General features: G+C 35.3%; 1 protein-coding gene across 3 annotated transcripts in view; it reads right to left on the bottom strand.

The window, feature by feature from the left end:
- Window positions 1-19722, bottom strand: part of MAMDC2 (MAM domain containing 2) — a 208874-nt gene that overhangs the window by 102857 nt on the left and 86295 nt on the right. For all 3 annotated transcript variants that reach the window (XM_051962057.1, XM_051962048.1, XM_051962042.1), the window contains exons 3-5: window positions 9993-10264; window positions 6305-6389; window positions 4213-4350 (exon numbers count right to left, since the gene is read on the bottom strand). In XM_051962057.1, coding sequence (XP_051818017.1) covers window positions 4213-4350; window positions 6305-6389; window positions 9993-10264 — 495 coding nt within the window. The remainder of the gene's footprint in view (window positions 1-4212; window positions 4351-6304; window positions 6390-9992; window positions 10265-19722) is intronic.

Raw genomic sequence — 19722 nt, 5'->3', positions numbered from 1 at the left:
CTAAATATCTGCTTATTCATCAAGTCGATTTTTATATCAAGATTCCAGAAGGCTTATTTCTTTTCTTTATGCAACCATGTTAGGTTCCCTTATTTACCAACATCTGAGCTTTTAAAATTCAAGTCATTTAAAATTTTTATTTTTATTTTTTTTTTACTTTTAATTGTCTGATAGAATGCTAGACATGGAGTCAGAAGTATTTTACTTTTAAGCCAGCCTCTGAAACTTATTAGCTGGTTAACCACGGGCAACTCAAGTTATCTTCCCACTCCTCAGTTTCCTCATCTGCAAAATGGGGATAACAAGAGCAGTTACCTCATGGGACTTTTTTCAGACTCAAATGAGATAATGTCTGCAAAACACTGTAAACTTTAAAGTACTATGCAGTGTCCCAAAAGTCCTTAATAACTTAAAATTGCACAAAAATTTTTGGGATATCTTCTGTAATAACTAATCTTTATATAGGATTTTAAAGTTTATAAAAATGCTCAATATCTCTGTATTTCTATGAAGGTTATTTTTAGATATGTAGGTATGTCTATATATCTATTGATATCAATATCTATAAAGCACTTTATACACCTTAAAACAGATATTTACATCTATAAAGCACTTTGCAAACTTTAAAAGATTATTCATCATCTAAATAATCTATATTTAAATGTATATACACACATAAAGTTCAGCAAGGGTCAGTATATACATTCACAAAAAAGCACACATATGTGTATTTATGTTTTAAGGTTAACAATGCTTTTCAATCAATCTATATATCTAGTCATATATATAAAGGCCACTTTATAGATAGATATATCTATATATCATCTCTCCATAAAGCATTTTATAAATCTTAAAACATACACATGTATGTTTTTTTTCTGTCAGAATATACATGCACATATATGTTTTAGGGTTAGCAAGGTGCTTTTCTATCTAATTTGACTCCTATATCAATACAATATTATTATTCAACAATTTTACAGATAAAAAAATGAGTTTGAGAGAGATTTTATTAGGGTCATACAGCTAGTTCATGACTACATCAGGATTCAAATCCAAAGCTTCCTGACTGTAAGTCTCATACTCTAGCTACTATGCCACATAATTGCCTCTATGTAAATGTCAGTTATGTAAACAGAAATAAGAAAAATCATTATTTAGTCTGCTGTACCAAAGGAAGAAAGCAAAATAAAAATCCAAGTTCATAAGAAAGTACAGCAGAATTTCCTTATTGATTAGTTGATCTCAAGCAGCTCTGACCTATCTATAGTCCATAGTCTTACCATGTTTTGAATATTTTCCTTTGAATTAATTTAATTTATATATTTAAAAATAATTCCATAAACCTCATAGAAAAAGCCAACTCTACTCTTCAGGTAGTATCAGGGCTTCATCTACTGAACATGTAGCATTCAACTAACTCATCTACATAAGCATGGTCCCAGTTGTGGTTATTAAAGGAGAAGAAATCTATGTGGACCTGGAATGTACATATCATATACCAAGATATGGCAAATGTTATAAAAACCCTAATGTCCTTCATTGACATGTATCACTTCATTAATAACTAAGTTATATAATTTATATTATTTATTCCATTTGTTAGAAGGAAGTGAAAATATTTATTTTAACAGTTTCTGATTTCACTTCCCATTGATATCTATATCTATAAATACAAACAATGTATCTAAGGAAATATTTTTCCTAGCTCTGTTCCTTTTGTCCAACCTGCCCTTGTCTAGTCTTTTTCACTAGTGCATGATTAATCTTTTTAAAGCACTGATCTAATAGTTTCACTGCTCTGCTGGAAATTTTTTAATGGCTTCCTATTGACTACTCAGTATAAACTCCTTAATAAATAAACTCCTCAAATTTTTTAATGATTTGACTTCAAGATACATTTCTAACCTTATTTCCTGCTCCTCTTCTATGCTGAACTTTACTGTTACTTCCTGAACACATTTTATTTTTTCCTTCCCCCATACCTTTGCTCATGTCATAATATCCTCAAATATTTTCCTCTGAATAATTTTTTCATCCTTTTAGATACTACTCCTTCCATGATGCTATGATATCCTTATATCATATCAAATCATATCATATCAAAATGAGTACTTTTAGTGCTTTCAACCAGAATACTGATAATGAAAAATGCTCCCATTCCCTGATAGGTGATGGACTGAGATTCAGGAAAAATACGCATTTTTAGATAAACTAATGTGGGAATTTGTTTTGTTTGACAATATACATTTGTTTTAAAAGTTTTGCTTTTCTTTATTTTTCCTATGGAAAAGATGGGAGGCAAGTTGTTTTCTCTCTTCCCACCTCCGCCAATGACAATAGAACAAAATGAAAACCAGAAGGAATCACAGAAAAGTAAAGTTACAGATTTGAAAGTTACAGGGTGAATTTATATTCATATGTGTATGTATAAATATAATACACACACAATACATATATATACATACATATACATACATATATATATTATATATATATATGTATATATATATACACACACACACATAACATGCATGTAGACCGAGAAAGAATGTAATCATTTTGTTTAGTAATTTTACAGTCATGTCCTACTCTTTGTGACTTATTTTGGGATTTTCTCCACAAAGATACTGGAGTGGTTTGCCCTTTCTTTCTCCATCTCATTTTACAGATGAGGAAACTGAGGCAAACAGGGTTAAAGCATTTGCTCAGGGTCACACAGCTGTAAATGGTTGAGATCAGATTTGAATTCAGGAAAATGAGTCTTCATTACTTCAGGCCTGCTTTATCTCCCATACCACCTAACTACGTATATAATCATGCTTAAAAACAAAATCAAGACATATACAACAGGAATTTGCAGTTTCATGTACAATGCTTTCTTGTTCTACGATGTATGTGGAAATTCTAATCTTATTTAGCATTAAGTTCAGAAAAAAGGAAGAAATTAATTGATTGTTTATATTAAGTAGTAAGAGGCTCTATTCTTTGCCATAGAGTTATCTATGCATCTAGTTATGCAAGGGTTAAAGTGAGAAACAACCTCCTTTCTGTGGCTGGAGACCTCCTGGGAGAAAAAGGCTTCTTTCTGAAACCTTTCAACCTATCTTTCCATTTTTTCCTATGGATAATCAATATTCATTGTCACTTGGTCCTTTAAATGTTGATTTATTCTTCTAATCTTTCTTCCTGCTCCTATAGCAGGATAATCTTCCTTTCTTTTCATATTTAAGTTTTACTATTAATTTATTAACTTATTTTTATTCCACATCTCTTTCTCCCGAATCTCACTCTAATCCCACACTGATTTTGCCCTTGTAATAAAGAAAAAAACATTTTATCAAAAACAGCAGAAATAGCTATGCCTAACATTTTATAGCACATTTCACATACATAATGTCTTACCTCCCTATTGATATAATAGAAAGAAGTAAAATTTGTGTTCTAATAATGTTCAGTATCATTTGAAACATTTTCTTCCTAATTACTAGAGTTTTCCTTCCCAAACTATCTTATAATTTAACTACTTCATTTATTTGATTTGTATTTATAGATAACTAATTTTTATCTATTTGTGGGTGAGTACTTATCTTCTCTTCCTCCCCCAAATTAGAATTTAAACTCTTTGGGAGTAGGGATTATTTCATTCTTTGTACTTGTATCCCCAGTGCCTAACAGTGTCTAGATACATAGTAGGGACTCAAATCAATGCTTGTGAACTGATTGATCTTTGGGATTCAAGGACAAAGAGAGGGGAAAAAAAAAGAGAATAGAGATGAAAAGCACAATGAAAACATAACACAAGAGGATAAATCCTCTTGGATTAGAATGATACAAGATGCTGCCCTTAAAGCTCCCCAAAATAAGTCTATGCACAACTGTACTCCAGTATAATTTTCCTACTCTATTTATATTTAGTACTTCAAAAATGATTTGTAGCATTAATGAGCCAAATATTTATTATATTTAAACAATACTTATAAGTATTTATTTTATTTATATTTATAATACTTAAAATTATCAACTTTGTGCAAAATATTGTGCTAAGTTCTGGAATCACAAAGACAAAAATGTCAGTCCCAGCCCTCACAAAAACTTACATTCTTTGGGAAAGATGTGGCATATTCACAGGTAAATATAGCCTAAATACACTGAAGTAAGCTAGTGATAGATAACTCAATTACCTTTTTAAAAAATGAATCCCTGACTTACCCAGTTCACTTTTGAGTGTGTGATCATGAGGAAGAATCGAATGTGAATTCCGTATATTTCCTCCTCCAACAAACCAGTTCACATTGGGATTCCAACGATTTAAAAAACCACAAAGATGATTTTCTTCAAAGTCACACTCTATAATTAGGTGGGGGGAGGTGGGAGGTGAGGAGCAGAAAAAAACATATCAACAAAGATCCAATCACACCCCAGTACATCTATTGTCAGAACCTAAAGGAAGGTCTGGCCTCATGAATTTACATGGTTGGATTGCTCTGTTCTTTATCCCACTGACAACATCATATCAGAACTGTCCATGTTAGATTTCTTAAAAATACCAGGTTAGTAAGAAAGGAATAAAATGGATGACAGTCTCCAAAGTTCAATAATGAGAAATGAGACTTCAGAAATTTGGCTGTCTCCAACTCTGCTGATATTGTTGATATTTATGAGGAACATTGGAAGTGTATAGGAGATACTCAGAAGGTAGAATGATGATGTCTATTTTCCTCAGCAGTTGGAACAAAAGGTGCAGCAAGCTAGAAATTCTTATTATAACTTGTAGATGTTTAGTATAGTAAAATAACTAAAAAAACTGGTCTCTGAATCAGGTAGGTTTGAATCCAAGGCCACCTTTTGATTCAGGCCGGTTTATGACTTTGGGTCAGACACCAAAATTATCAGCTGCTCAGCTAACTGCCTAAGACTACAAGTTGAAAAATAACTCTTAACATGCATTGATGGTGGCCATTCCTAATATCAGTAAAAACACATTTAGGGTTCTTGGACTCCCAATCTCACTCCATTCCCCTTCTTCCATTTCCTAGACAGGAGTGTTAATAGGGAACAGAGTGCTGGACTTGGAGTTAGCAAGAGCTGGGTTCAAATCTCACCTCAGACACTTGCTGTCTATGTGATTTTAGGCAAAGCATTTAATTTTTTTGACTCAGTTTTATAATTTATAGATAATAATAATAATAAAGGAGCTGGATTCCATAGCCTCTAAAGTCTTTTCTAGCTCTAAATATATGATTCTTTGATTTATGATTACTAGGTATAGATGGATGATTATAGGGGACTCAGTTTCCTCAATTAGAGGGTTTGTACTAACTGATCCCTTCATTCCCTTCCAGATCTAAATCTGTAGTCTCATGATTCCTATTAAGGTTGAGACAAAAATGTCATGAGAAGCAAGGCATACAATTTAAAAATTCTTATCCTCTCCCACTAGCACTAAGAGAGAGAAAAGGTGAAAAGACCTTTGATTAATCAAGAGAATTATAAGTAACTGTGGGAATGATAGAAGAGGTGGAGAAGATTAGAATGGCCCAAATCAAGTGAAGGGAAGTATAAAACTACTTAACTGTGAAGAAAAGGAAAATTAAGTTTACAATATTTTATACCCTTTAAATTTAAACCAGCACTAGGAGTTCAATAATGAGAAATGAGACTTCAGAAATTTGGCTGTCTCCAACTCTGCTTATATTGTTGATATTTATGATGAGGAAGAAGGGAACATTGAAGCGTATAGGAGATACTCAGAAGGTAGAATGATGATGTCTATTTTCCTCAGCAGTTGGAACAAAAGGTGCAGCAAGCTAGAAATTCTTATTATAACTTGTAGATGTTTAGGCAATGACTATTACATTATAGAAGCCACAAAGGTTTTTCTTCCTTTTCCTTAGTTTAGTACTTTGAGGACAATAAGGACAAGTCTTTTGAATATAAACAGAAAAAAATTAGCCATAAAACTTTAAGGCATTTTGCAGAGATTTGCTAGAGGCCAAATTCATAAAATGAAAAAAACAGAAAGGAAATTAGAGATCTAAACTCTATACAATTTTATAGATGAGAAAACTGAGGCCCCTGGTAGTGAAGCAGCTTGCTCAAGATCACACAGCTGGTTAGTGTTAGAAACAAGACTTGAATCCAAATCTCTTAACTTCTAGTCCAGTGTTTTCCCCTTGCCTTAGCTGCCTTTCCAGACTTCTTCATCTCAAGAGTAAGCAGTGTCTGCTTAGAACATTTCTCCTGGCAACAGTAGATTTCTAGCAAACATTGTTTAAAACAGGGGAAATGAAAAACCACTTACCAATACAATATCCAGTCATCATCTTAATTTCAAAGACTGCAATACTGGCTATAGTTCCTTGCCCCAGTATACCTTCTATTAATATCTGTGTAACACAGGAAGAGGAAGAGAATTGTTTATCTAAATTCATGTTTTTATGATCACCCTTTCAATTCCTCAATAATTTAGCCATAAGGCTCTTCATTAACTCAAGACAAAATACCTCCATTAATCTCTATTTAGTTACTGTTTGAGATATCATTACTCTTACTCTAAAGAATGCACATGGAAGAATGTATATTAAGAAAGGTGCTGTGCTTGAGTATGAGAACACCTTCACTCTTCTATGAAAAAAGACAGAGTTAATATATACCGATCAAGGTCATTATCAAATTAATGATAATAATAATAATAAAAAACTTCTATATCACCAGCTATGTGTTAGGCATAGTGCTAAGCACTTAACATATATTATTAACAAATATTTTATTCTCACAACAACTCTGCAAAGTGGGCACTTTTGCTATCCTGTTTTACAGATGAGGAAACTGAGGCAAATAGCGTGAAGTAACTTCCTCAGGATCACACATCTATTGTGTCTGAGGAAGTATTTGAGCTGACTCCTTAATAGACTTCCTGACTATAGACCCAGTGGTCTATCCACTGCACTGCCTAGCTGGCCATTTATAGGATCATGGGTTTAGTCTCGGATGTCTCAAAAGACATTTAATACAACTCCTTCATTTTATAAATGAAAAAATTGAGGTTCAGGGACATTAGATGGTTTATCCAGGGTCACCTAGAGAGAAAATAGGGCAGGATTTGAATCCAAGTTCTCTGATTCTAGAGGTACCACCTGTACCACCAATTGCTAGTCCACTCTAGCTGAAGTCACAATTTAATCTGCTTGGGCAATAAAAGAAGAGTTAACTTTACTATTGAAGGCTGTCATGAAACTGCTCTAGCAGTTAATTTTAAAAAATAAATCTTTTATTAATAGTGTTATTTTTTCTGCTTATTTTTTTTAATTAAAGCCTTTTATTTTCAACACATATGTATGGTTAATTTTTCAACATTGACTCTTGCATAGCCTTGTGTTCCAAATTTCCCTCTCCTTCCCTCACCCCCCCCTCTAGATGGCAAGAAATCCAATATATGCTTGATACTGTTTTTAAATATAGGCACAACTTTCCAATGACTTTTCTACCCTTCTTACTTCTGGCAATATAGCTTCCCTTACAAGAAAGGGTCTCAACTAAGCAAAATAAATCAATACATTGGTTATGTCTAATGATGTTTCATTCTTTACTTATCTATAATCTACCACTAACACAGATGAGAGAATGGAGACATGTTGCCAAGATTTCACTTGGAGACATGTTTGGCCAATGTAGTAATTGAAGTTTTTTTTTGTATTGTTTTATATTCGTGTGTGTGTGTGTGTGTGTGTGTGTGTGTGTGTGTGTGTGGTCATTTTCAGTTGTGCCTATCTCTTTGTGATTTGTTTTGGGGTTTTCGTGGCAATGATACTAGAGTGGTTTACCATTTCCTTCTCCAGCTCATTTTACATGTGAGGAAACTGAGGCAAACAGGGTTAAGTGACTTTCCTAGGACTGCATAGCTAGTAAGTGTTTGAGGCCAAATTTGAACTTAGAAGATGAGTCTTCCTGACTCCAGGCCTAGCACTCTATCTACCATGCCACTTAACTGCCTGAAAGAGATTGAGCATGATACATCATTGTGATCATTGTGTAAACTATTCTGAGTTGGGCTCACTTCATTTCACACCAGTTCATATACATTTTTCCTCATTTTCCTGAGTTCTTCAATTTTGTAGTTTCTTTCATAGAAAAATAATGTTCTGTTCCTTTCATATGTCACCGCTGGTTTGATCAGTCCCCAGTGGATAGCTGGTCATTTTGCTCTAGTTTCCTGCAATAACAAAAAGTTCTGCTACCAATATTTTTATATATTTGAGACCTGTCATTCTGCCTTTGTTTTCCTTGTGATATCTCTGGGTCATTGGAATATATGTAGTTTAATGCCTTTCTTGTATAATACCAGCTTCACCAACCATATATTAGTGTACGTGTCTTCCTATGGCCCTTCCCACATATAAAATTTTTTTGTCTTTTTCCATCTTTGATTATCTGATAGGCATTAGGCAAAAGCTAAGAATTATTTTACTTTGCCTTTCTCTTATTATTCTTGATATGGAAATAAAGAATTAATTAGTATCTCAATGTTTTTTACTAAGTCTTTAGAGTCAGAAATGTAAGTAGGGGAAAAGGGGAAAGAAGACAAATAAAAACTGCTTCCTTGAAAATCTGTGTCCTTAAGTCACTTTCTCACACTAACATTGTACTTTTCCCAGGAGTTATATCAATCTATTTATTTATTCTAGGGATAGGTTGAGCAAGAATAGGGATACCTAAAAAGAACCATTTGGCTGCATCTAAGAGTAGACAATAAGAGAAACCCGAAGCAAATGAAAATTTTGAGTTTCTGTTAACAAGCAAGGGTATGTTAGTACATGTTTAACAACTAGCTCTCTTGTCATGTTCAAGATATATATATATATTCATATTGAAAATCAGTGAAACTCCAGAATACCTCAAGTAATAGGTAAAATTTTAGAAAGACAGTAATTTTAGAATTTATATTTCTAGGTTAAATTTTAAAAAGGTAAGTGAAATGAAGTAAGCCCACTGATAGTTAAATAATGATAGGCTGATTAAGTATCTAGATAGTCTAGTGTCAGTCAAGAGGCAAAAGATAGCATCAGGAAATTGATCAATGAATGTTAGGAATACAGCTTCAGGGACTAAGATCTAAGAAGAAGACTTCAAACCTAGTTCCAAAAATATAAGATATGGCATAGTAGCAAGATTGGGGTTCAGGAACCAGAGTAAGCTGAGTTATACAATTGTAGTATCAAAAGGAAGGTTATGGAACAAGTTGATAAGGAACAAAGAAGTACATTTATTTAATGTAGTCTGCAGCTCAAAATAGCACCACCAACAAAGTTGGTCTGGGGTCAATCTTTGGGCACAATTGGTCCCAAAGTAGGAAAAAAGGCTAAGGAAAATTTTATGTGAGTCCAACTCTGGGGTTTAAAAGACTGGAGAGGAGGAAGAAGAATAATTAGAAGAGGCATCCTTTGTCTCATTAACTCCCTTCTTTAACCTTTCTAGGGAGAAATTCTAAGTATTTGAAAGGGAAATATACTCTAGAATATGAACATATACTCTAAATTACGAACATATACTCTAGATGTGGTTCTTCTCAAAATACTTACATTTTATCTTTTAAAAAATAGTTTTACGTATCATCCTAAATTTGTAGCAAGTAATTATATAAAAGATATATATGTATACATTAGCAGAATAAAATCAAATTATAAGAAAATGAAAATGCTTCTAAAAGCCCATTGCTTGCTAAGCTCAACTTGAGACAATTTACAAGCTTGTTAATATTTGAAAATCCTATTAAATAGGTGAAGAGGTGGTCCAGTAAAATCTAATTTAGGGAACACAATATAATTTTTCATCATTAATTTTTCTTTATGGTGTTTCAAACACCTTCCCTCACCTCTAAACAAATACAAATTCCCAACATAGCAAAACACTCATTATGCCAGAAATTTTAAGCAAGATTCTAGGAGTACATGAAACATACATAAAGAAATTTGTGCCTTTATTTCACTTACCTTGAATTTCTTAGTGCTATTTCGCAAATCTAGGCTGGCTATGAGCCAGCTATCAGAAGAGTCCTTGGTTGACCACAGCAAATGATCAAAATTTTCTCCTGCCAACCTAATATAGAGATTTAGCTGGCTGGGAATGGATGGAAACGGTGAAGATGTGGTAATCTGATAAACTAGCCGAAGACAGCTCCACTCCTCTGCCTGCAGGTCAGGACTCAGCAGGACTGCTTTCTCCCCCTGCTTGGCAAAGGTAGAATCCACATAAATATAATGACCTAGAAATTAAAAAAAGAGTTTAATATGTACAACATGAGAAAAGGAAGTGTGACATGTTTAAATATTAAAATATTAGCTAATATTTATATAGCATTTAATGTATATTATCTGATTTCAACCTCACAATATCCCAGGGAGGTAAATGCTTTTACAATTCTTATTTTACATAAAAGAAAATTGAGGCAGACAAAGGTCAAGTGACTTACCCAGGGTCACATATCTAGTAAAGACGGGAGGCAGAATTTGAACTCAAGTCTTCCTGACAGATGGCAGCTAAGTGGTACAGTGGAGAGAGCACTAAGCTTGGAATTAAGAAAACCTATCTTTATGAATTCAAATCTGACTTTACATGCTACTAGTTGTGTAACCCTGGGCAAATTATTTAACCCCGATTGCCTCAGTTCCTAATCTGTAAAATGAGCTACAAAAGGAAATGGAAAAGTACTCCCATTATATTTGCCAAGAAAATCCTAAATGGTGTCACAAAGAATTGGACATGATTGAAATGAAATGCTTCCTGACTTAAAATGTAGCATTGATAAAAGTGGTTGGCATCCAAACATCTCTTAGAAGGAGACTAGAACTAGATTGGAACTATCAGTATTCCTGCACTTTTCCAGTTTGGATAAAACAGTGACTTGGGTTACAAGGTACAGGGCATCTAAGCTATCCCTGACTAGCATTTATGGGCAACATATAAGACATCATCATGATCTATGGAGATTTTTGTGTACTTTACAAAAATATTCAAGGATCTCTACAGGTATATAAATAGTACACATCCCAGATTAGTAGTAGGAATTTGATCAAGTGATGTTTTAATTCATCTGGTCATCTAATGAAGACACTTGTATCTAACATAGTGTATAATGTCATTATAAAGATTTAAATGGGTTTAACTAAATCTACTTATTCTGAGTGTCCTAAGGGAGATACAAAAGTTGACCACAGATCCTTCAGCATGAGATTACACCTTGGAGATTATTCACTATCATTGAGGAAAATGAAGCCCAGAGCAGCCAAATGATTTGCCCAGTCACAAAACAAGTTGTTACTCTTTTTCTTTTGTTCTGGAAGAAGACCATGACATCAATGTGGTGATGGCATGACATACAAGTGAATTGGATTTAAATGAGGAAGGGAGGGTTGTGCAAGGTCACCTGATGCACTTTCACCTTCAGAGCCGTCTAGTCCATTGCCAAGATATAGATTAAGCCACCTGGCCTTTTTAAGATAAAGTCTTGAACAAGTTTCAGTTTGACTGAGGTAATGCCCAACCAGTGATTAAGACTGGGTAAGAAATGAAGCAAAGAACTATATTATAAAGAGGCAGTTATCAGAACTATTTGGTACTGGCTAAGAAATAGAGAAATGGATCAGTGGAATCAATTGAAAAATAGTATAACAGAAACTAGACATAGACCAACATCTCACATCCTATACTGTTGTGATACAGGAACTATCTGCCAGTGGCTGCTGGAGTCTAACTCAGACCTGTAGAATGGATCTTTTCATGTGAGAGGATGATGATGATGATGATGATGATGATGATGATGATGATGATGATGATGATGTAAGGAGACTGAGAAGCAGTTGTGTTCTCTGACTCCCTCCTCTTCCTTATTGCCTCCAATTTATTTCATTCCCAATCCATAAGGAACAACTGCATTAGTAAAGGCTGTTTTGCAACTCCTTCAAGTGTTATGATTCACAGCTGTGGAGGCTCTCAGAGAATTGACCTGCCCCTTCAGTTAGGCATGGTCCTTAACACTATACCAAGATAAGGTTGAAAAGGTTTCATGATTTAGACATAAAGATGATTGATAAGTAAATTATTAGAGCAAGGGATAATCTACCTGTCAGATTTTTGGAGAAGGGAGGAATTTATGGCCAAAGAAGAACTAGACAACAGTATGAAATGTAAAATGTGTAATTTTGATCATATTAAATTTAATAGGTTTGCATAAACAAAACTAATACAGTCAAGATTAGAAAGGAAGCAGAAACGTGGGAAACAATTAGTGTAGCCAGCATTTCTGATAAAGGCCTCATTTCTAAAATATATAGGGAACTGATTCAAATTTATAACAAGTCTTCCCCAATTGGTCAAAGGATATGAACAGACAGTTTTCAGATGAAGATATTAAAGCCATAAAACAAAGCTCTAAATAACTATTAATTAGAGAAATGTAAATTAAGACAGCTCTGGGGTACCACTTCATCTCTCTCAGCTTGGTTAGGATGACAGAAAAAGATAATGATAAATGTTGGAGAGTATTTGGGAAAACTGGGATACTAATAATACATTGTTGATGGAGTTGTGAACTGATCCAAAATTCTTTTCTTTTCTTTTTTTTTTTTTATAACTATAACTTTTTATTGACAGAACCCATGACTGGGTAATTTTTTTTACAACATTATCCCTTACACTCACTTTTGTTCCAACTTTTCCCCTCCCTCCCTCCACCCCCACCCCAAAATGGCAAGCAGTCCTATTATGTCACAGTACATCCTAGATACAATATATGTTGGCAGAACCGAACAGTTCTCTTGTTGTACAGGAAGAATTGGATTCAGAAGATAAAAATAACCTGGGAAGAAAAAGAAAAATGCAAACAGTTTACATTCATTTCCCAGTGTTCTTTCTTTGGGTGTAGCTGCTTCTGTCAATCACTGATCAATTGAAACTGAGTGGAATCTTTTTGTCGAAGAAATCCACTTCCATCAGAATACATCCTCATACGGTATCATTGTTGATGTATATAATGATCTCCTGGTTCTGCTCATTTCACTTAGCATCAGTTCATGTAAGTCTCTCCAATCTCCAAGCCTCTCTGTATTCATCCTGCTGGTCATTTCTTATAGAACAATAATATTCCATAACATTCATATACCGCAATTTGCCCAACCATTCTCCAATTGATGGGCATCCATTCGTTTTCCAGTTTCTAGTCACTACAAACAGGGCTGCCACAAACATTTTAGCACATACAGGTCCCTTTCCCTTCTTTAGTATCTCTTTGGGGTATAAGCCCAGTAGTAGCACTGCTGGATCAAAGGGTATGCACAGTTTGATAACTTTTTGGGCATAATTTCAGATTGCTCTCAGAATGGTTGGATTCGTTCACAGCTCCACCAACAATGCATCAGTGTCCCAGTTTTCCCGCATCCCCTCCAACATTCTTCATTATTTTTTCCTTTCATCTTAGCCAATCTGACAGGTGTGTAGTGATATCTCAGAGTTGTCTTAATTTGCATTTCTCTGATCAATAGTGATCTGGAACACTCTTTCATATGAGTGGAAATGGTTTCAATTTCATCATCTGAAAATTGTCTGTTCATATCCTTTGACCATTTATCAATTGGAGAATGGCTTGATATCTTATAAATTACAGTCAATTCTTTATATATTTTGGAAATAAGGCCTTTATCAGAACCTTTAACTGTGAAGATGTTTTCCCAGTTTGTTGCTTCCCTTCTAATCTTGTTTGCATTAATTTTGTTTGTACAAAGGCTTTTTAATTTCATATAATCAAAATTTTCTATTTTGTGATTAGTAATGCTCTCTAGTTCATCTCTGGTTACAAATTTCTTCCTCCTCCACAAGTCTGAGAGAGAAACTATCCTATGTTCCTCTAATTTGTTTATAATCTAGTTCTTTATGCCTAAATTATGGACCCATTTTGATCTTGTCTTGGTATATGGTGTTAACTGTGGATCCATGCCTAATTTCTGCCATACTAATTTCCAATTATCCCAGCAGTTTTTGTCAAATAATGAATTATTATCCCAAACATTGGGATCTTTGGGTTTGTCAAACACTAGATTGCTATAGTTGACTATTTTATCTTGTGAACCTAACTTTTTCCACTGATCAACTAATCTATTTCGTAGCCAATACCAAATGGTTTTGGTGACTGCTGCTTTATAATATAGTTTTAGATCAGGTACAACTAGGGCACCTTCATTTGATTTTTTTTTCATTAATTACCTTGAGGATTTCGATCTTTTGTTGTTCCATATGAATTTTGTTGTTATTCTTTCTAGAGCATTAAAATATTTTCTTGGAAGTCTGATTGGTATGGCACTAAATAAATAGATTAGTTTAGGGAGTATTGTCATCTTTATTATATTCACTCAGCCTATCCAAGAGCACTTAATATTTTTCCAATTATTTAAGTCTGACTTTATTTGTGTGGAAACTTTTTTGTAATTTTGCTCATATAATTCCTGACTTTCCTTTGGTAGATAGATTCCCAAATATTTTATGCTGTTGACAGTTATTTTGAATGGAATTTCTTTTTGTATCTCTTGCAGTTGAATTTTGTTGGTGATGTATAAAAATGCTGAGGATTTATGGGGATTTATTTTGTATCCGGAGCCATTCTCCAATTGATGGACATCCATTCAGTTTCTAGTTTCTTGCCACTACAGAAAGGGCTGCCACAAACATCTTTGCACATATGGGTCCCTTCCCTCTTTTAAGATTTCCTTGATATGTAAGCCCAGTAGAAACACTGCTGGATCAAAGGGCATGCGCAGCTTGATAACTTTTTTTTAAGCATAATTCCAAATTGCTCTCCAGAATGGTTGAAACCAGTCACAGTTCCACCAACAATGTATTAGTGTCCCAGTTTTCCCCAGTTTTCCCACATTCCCTCCAACATTCATCATTATCTTTTCCTGTCATCTTATCCAATCTGAGAGATGTGTAGTGTTATCTCAGAGTTTTCTTAATTTTTTAGCAGCTCTTTTTGAAGTGACAAGGAATTGGAAATTGAGCAGATGCCTATCTGGGGAATAGCTGAATAAGCTGTAATATATGAATATAATGAAATATTATTGTTTTATAAGAAACGATGAGCAAAAAAGCCTGCAAATGCTTAAATAAAGTGATGTTAAATGAAGTGAGGAGAACCAGGAAAACACTGTAAACAGTAACAGCAAGATTATATGATGATCAACTATGATGGACTTAGCTATTCACAGCAATGTGGTGTTCTAAGACAATTTCAATAGCATTGGGATGGAAAATGCCAGAGAGAGAATTATAAACTGACTATGGATCAAAGCATAGTATTTTCACTTTTTTTCTCTGCTTTTTTTCTTTCTAGTGTTTTTTTTTTCCTTTTGATCTGATTTCTCTTGTACAACATGTCAAATATGGAAATATGTTTAAAATTACTGTACATATATAAACTTTATCAGATTGCTGCCTTAGGAAGCTTTTGGTGATCAAAAAAAATTTTTTAACAGGTAAAAAGGGCCATTCTTTCCCCATTTTTTTCTTATCTAGTCTTAATCACTGAAAGCCTTAGTCAAACTGAGACCTGTTTGTAGAGGGCTGAAACTATGGAATCAATGCACTGAGGTCAGTACTGCTGAGCGCTTGAGGCTAACTACTGATTGGATGATACTCTATGGGCATATACTTGGAAAATGGTCCTTTCCACTATCCGTACTGGCTCAATGATTGGTGTATAGAGGATTGTAGGAGGGACTAAGGGGTGGAGAAAAGCTAGCCAGGGACACACTCTCGGGAGAAGGCACTTGCAGAAATTCTCTTCCATCCCTTTCACTTCTACCCCTAAAGACCAAGAATAAAGACAGACTTTTGCTTATCCTGACTCCGGCTGATTCAGGGATGTCCTGGGTGCTAGCATGATCGTTACATTTGGCACCCAAGTGTGGGAACTGAGAACCCTAGCTTCATTGAAGAAGTCTCTGGTAACCAGGAAATAGGATGAGTATTTAAATCAAAGAAGTTGAATTGGCTTTATCCAATGTGGTTGAAAGGGTCACTCAAAAACCCGTGGAAATATCAGTTTTTGCTACACAAGAGACACCCACAGAAATCCTTCATCAAGGAGACAGTGTGATAGAGTGGGTGAACCTCCTGGCACAACTAGAACAAAGCCTTACTCCTTACCCAGTACTTGTGGCTAGAATTTTATTAAAGGCCATTAAGCAAGCAGTACAATTATCTGGGATAAGACCTGGCAAGATATATACCTTTTATACTAATGCACAAATTAATGTATGCTATGAAACCATCCCAGAGTGGCAAATTTTATTGGCCATGGCTCTAAATTTTGCACATGGGTCTCCATTAAAGATAACCAGACTATTACATAATTGGCAATTGATTCTTGAAGAGAAGGTTTCTAAAGTTCCTCTTAAAGGACCTACTATCTTTACAGATGCATCCAAACATAATATTTGTGCTACATACTCTCGTGACTTAATTATAAAGAGAGTAGTCAGATCTCCCTTTCAGTCCAGTCAGAAGAATGAATTGTATGTAATCATTCTAGCTCTTACTGATTATCCAGGAGAATTAAATATAATATCTGATTCGGCCTATTCAGTAGGTGTGGTACAAAGAATTGCCACAGCCCAATTAAAATTTATAGCCTCTAATATCTATCAGCTCTTCAAGGAACTTCAAGAGCAAGTGAGAAAGCATCCAGGTAATATTTACATTTTGCATGTCCACTCCCATAGTGGACTTCCAGGTCCTATTTTTGATGGTAATTCAAAGGCAGATAGCCTTCTAACTATGCTGGCCAATACTCCTTTATTTCAAGAAGCCCAAGAATCTCATTTTAAATATCATCAGGCTGCTTGAGCTTTACGTTTGCAATTTGGAATAATGAGAGAGGAAGCAAGGAGCATAGTAAAAGCCTGTATAGCTTACCTTCCTTTCCATGCTCTTGCACTGCAAGAGGAAGAACCCTTATGGTTTGAGATCCAGTGAAATTTGTCAAATGGATGTGATCCATTATAAATCTTTTGGTCGTTTGTCTTTTACCCATATTGTGATAGACACTTTTTCAGGATTCACTTTTGCAATACCAGCAACAAAAGAGACAGCCCAAGTGGTCACTGAATTCCTTATACAAGCATTTGCCATTATGGGTATGCCACAAGCCATAAAGACAGACAATGGACCTGCATATACCTCTAAACATTTTGCACACTTTTGTGCACAGTATAAGATTTTACACACCACTGGCATACCCTTTAATCCTCAAGGACAGGCAATAGTAGAGAGGAGAAACAGAGACATTAAGACATTTCTCCAAAAACAAAAGAAATGGGGAGCCAGAGGTAACCCTAGAGAACTTCTAAATCTAACTCTTTATACTATTAATTTCTTGATTTTTGACAAAGATGCACTGGCTCCAGCAGACAGGTTTTATAACCCACCAGAAGGGCAATGTCCAGTGCAAGCAGCTCCACTATCTTTAGATAATCGCCAGGTGATGTGGAGAGACCTAGAAAGTGGTGAATGGAAGGGACCAGATAGGTTAATTGCTTGGGGGAGAGGGTTTGCTTATATCTCCACAGGTGGAGAAGGAATCAGATGGGTGACAATGAGCTGTATTCGCCTTGTCCATCGGAGAGAGACAGAGCAGACCCTTGAAACAAAGGAGAAGACCCAAGAAACATTGGGTGGTTCCGTGCTGACTGTGCCCACCACTGAAAGATCATGGCAGTTATGGTGTTTGACTCATAGACATCAAAAATTGTTAGACTTCAAAAACCTCAGGAATCATTGGATTCTCTGAGATATGATAAGACTGTTGTAGGACTTGAAAACCCTCGGGAATCATTGGATTTTCTGAGAAATGATGAGACTTTTGCAGGACTTCAAAAACTTTCAGGGATCATTGGATTCCCTGACATGTGAAGCAATGGACAATAGATTGGTTTTGGACTATTTATTAGTTCCTGAAGAAGGCGTATATGTGACTGCTGTTTACATCCCTCCTTCTAGGACTTCTGGAAATCTCTTATAATACCATATTGATTTATATTGTTCGTTATATCACTACTTGCATATACAATTCATGTCTGTTACACCATATTGAGCCTGTACTGACTGTGGGGCGAGTCATCACTAATAGCCTGTGCATTATTGCTATGTGCTTGTGTAATATCTCCCATGCTGATGGGTTTGTGCATGCTTTTTCTAATAAGAGCCTTCAGCCCAGAAACCTGCTAGCAATCCCCACTTCACTTTGGTGCTTTTCATCTCCCTTCCTGAGATGTCGGGGAGGGTGTGATCACCTCCTTTTGGGGGTTCTCACCATCCTGAGAAGTCAGGGATGGCATGACCATCTGTGCTCTAAAACAAAAGAAAGCAGGAGATGTAGAGTGGTGAAACTATGGAATCAAGGCACTGAGGTCAGGACTGCTGAGCGCTTGAGGGTAACTACTGATTGGACTGATGGACATATGCTTGGAAAATGGTCCTTTCCACTATCCGTACTGGCTCAATGATTGGTGTATAAAGGATTGTAGGAGGGACTGGGGGTGGATACACTAGCCAGGGATACACTCTTGGTGGCAGACGAGGGAGAAGGTGCTTGCAGAGATTCTCTTCCATCCCCTTTACTTCTACCCCTAAAAACCAAGAATAAAGATAGACTTTTGCTTATCCTGACTCCAGTTGATTCTGGGGTGTCCTGGGTGCTAGCGTGGTTGTTACACCTGTTGAAAACCTTAGCTTAAAAAGACCATGGTCTATCACTGCATCCAGAGCCATTTCAGTTGTTCTGATTTATATCTAATAAACCCAGATGGCTCTGGAGGTTAAAATGAAACTGCTGACTTTGCATAGTTCTTCCCTATTTAAATCCAATTCACACAGCAAGTAAATGAAAGGCAAAGGTAAAACCAGGCTCCTAACCACACCAAACTTTTTTTAAAATTAAAAGGTTTCTATAAGTGTCAATAATACTATGGAAAGAGAGATAGCTAGTCTTTAAAAAATACTGGGTTCAATTCAAATACAGACTTTGACATATACTGACAGTATATCCTTGGGCAAGTCATTTATCCTTAGTGCCTCAGGCAGTAAGTAATAAATCTAACACTACCCTGTCCTATTAGAGGGTGTTTCCTCACTGGGTGCACTTTAGACCTTAGTTTCTTAAACTGGGTCGTGACTCCATATAGGGCCATGCAATTGAATGTGGTGGATTACAAAATTATGATTATTATCAGCAAATGTTTGATTTGTATGTCTATTTTATGCCTATATACTCAGGGTTTTGTAAAATTTTTTGAGTGAAAAAGGGTCATAAATGGAAAAAGCTTAAGAAGGCCTACCCTAGACCAATGAAATCACAGGCCTAGTGCAGAAAACACCTGTCCCCAGATACTTGCTACCTTGACATTATAGTCTTGACCTATACAAACTGACTTGTAAATCTGCTGATTTTCAAAGTATAAATGTTGATACTAAAAATTCAATAATCAGTTCCCCAGGTCTATATGAACTGGTTCTATGTAGCACACTGTGTTAACAAATTATTTTCTTCTTATTCTCCTTTCTTCTCAATAATTATAGTGTTCAGAAAGTTGAGTGTCTAGGAATTATACCTATAGCAAATGGATATAGGATTCATTAGAACACAGAGTGATATGATAAAAGACAGGAAGGAGAAAG

Source organism: Antechinus flavipes, chromosome 1 (genome assembly GCF_016432865.1).
Source record: "Antechinus flavipes isolate AdamAnt ecotype Samford, QLD, Australia chromosome 1, AdamAnt_v2, whole genome shotgun sequence".
Lineage (NCBI taxonomy): Eukaryota > Metazoa > Chordata > Mammalia > Dasyuromorphia > Dasyuridae > Antechinus > Antechinus flavipes.
This window is presented reverse-complemented; position numbering and strand designations above follow the sequence as displayed.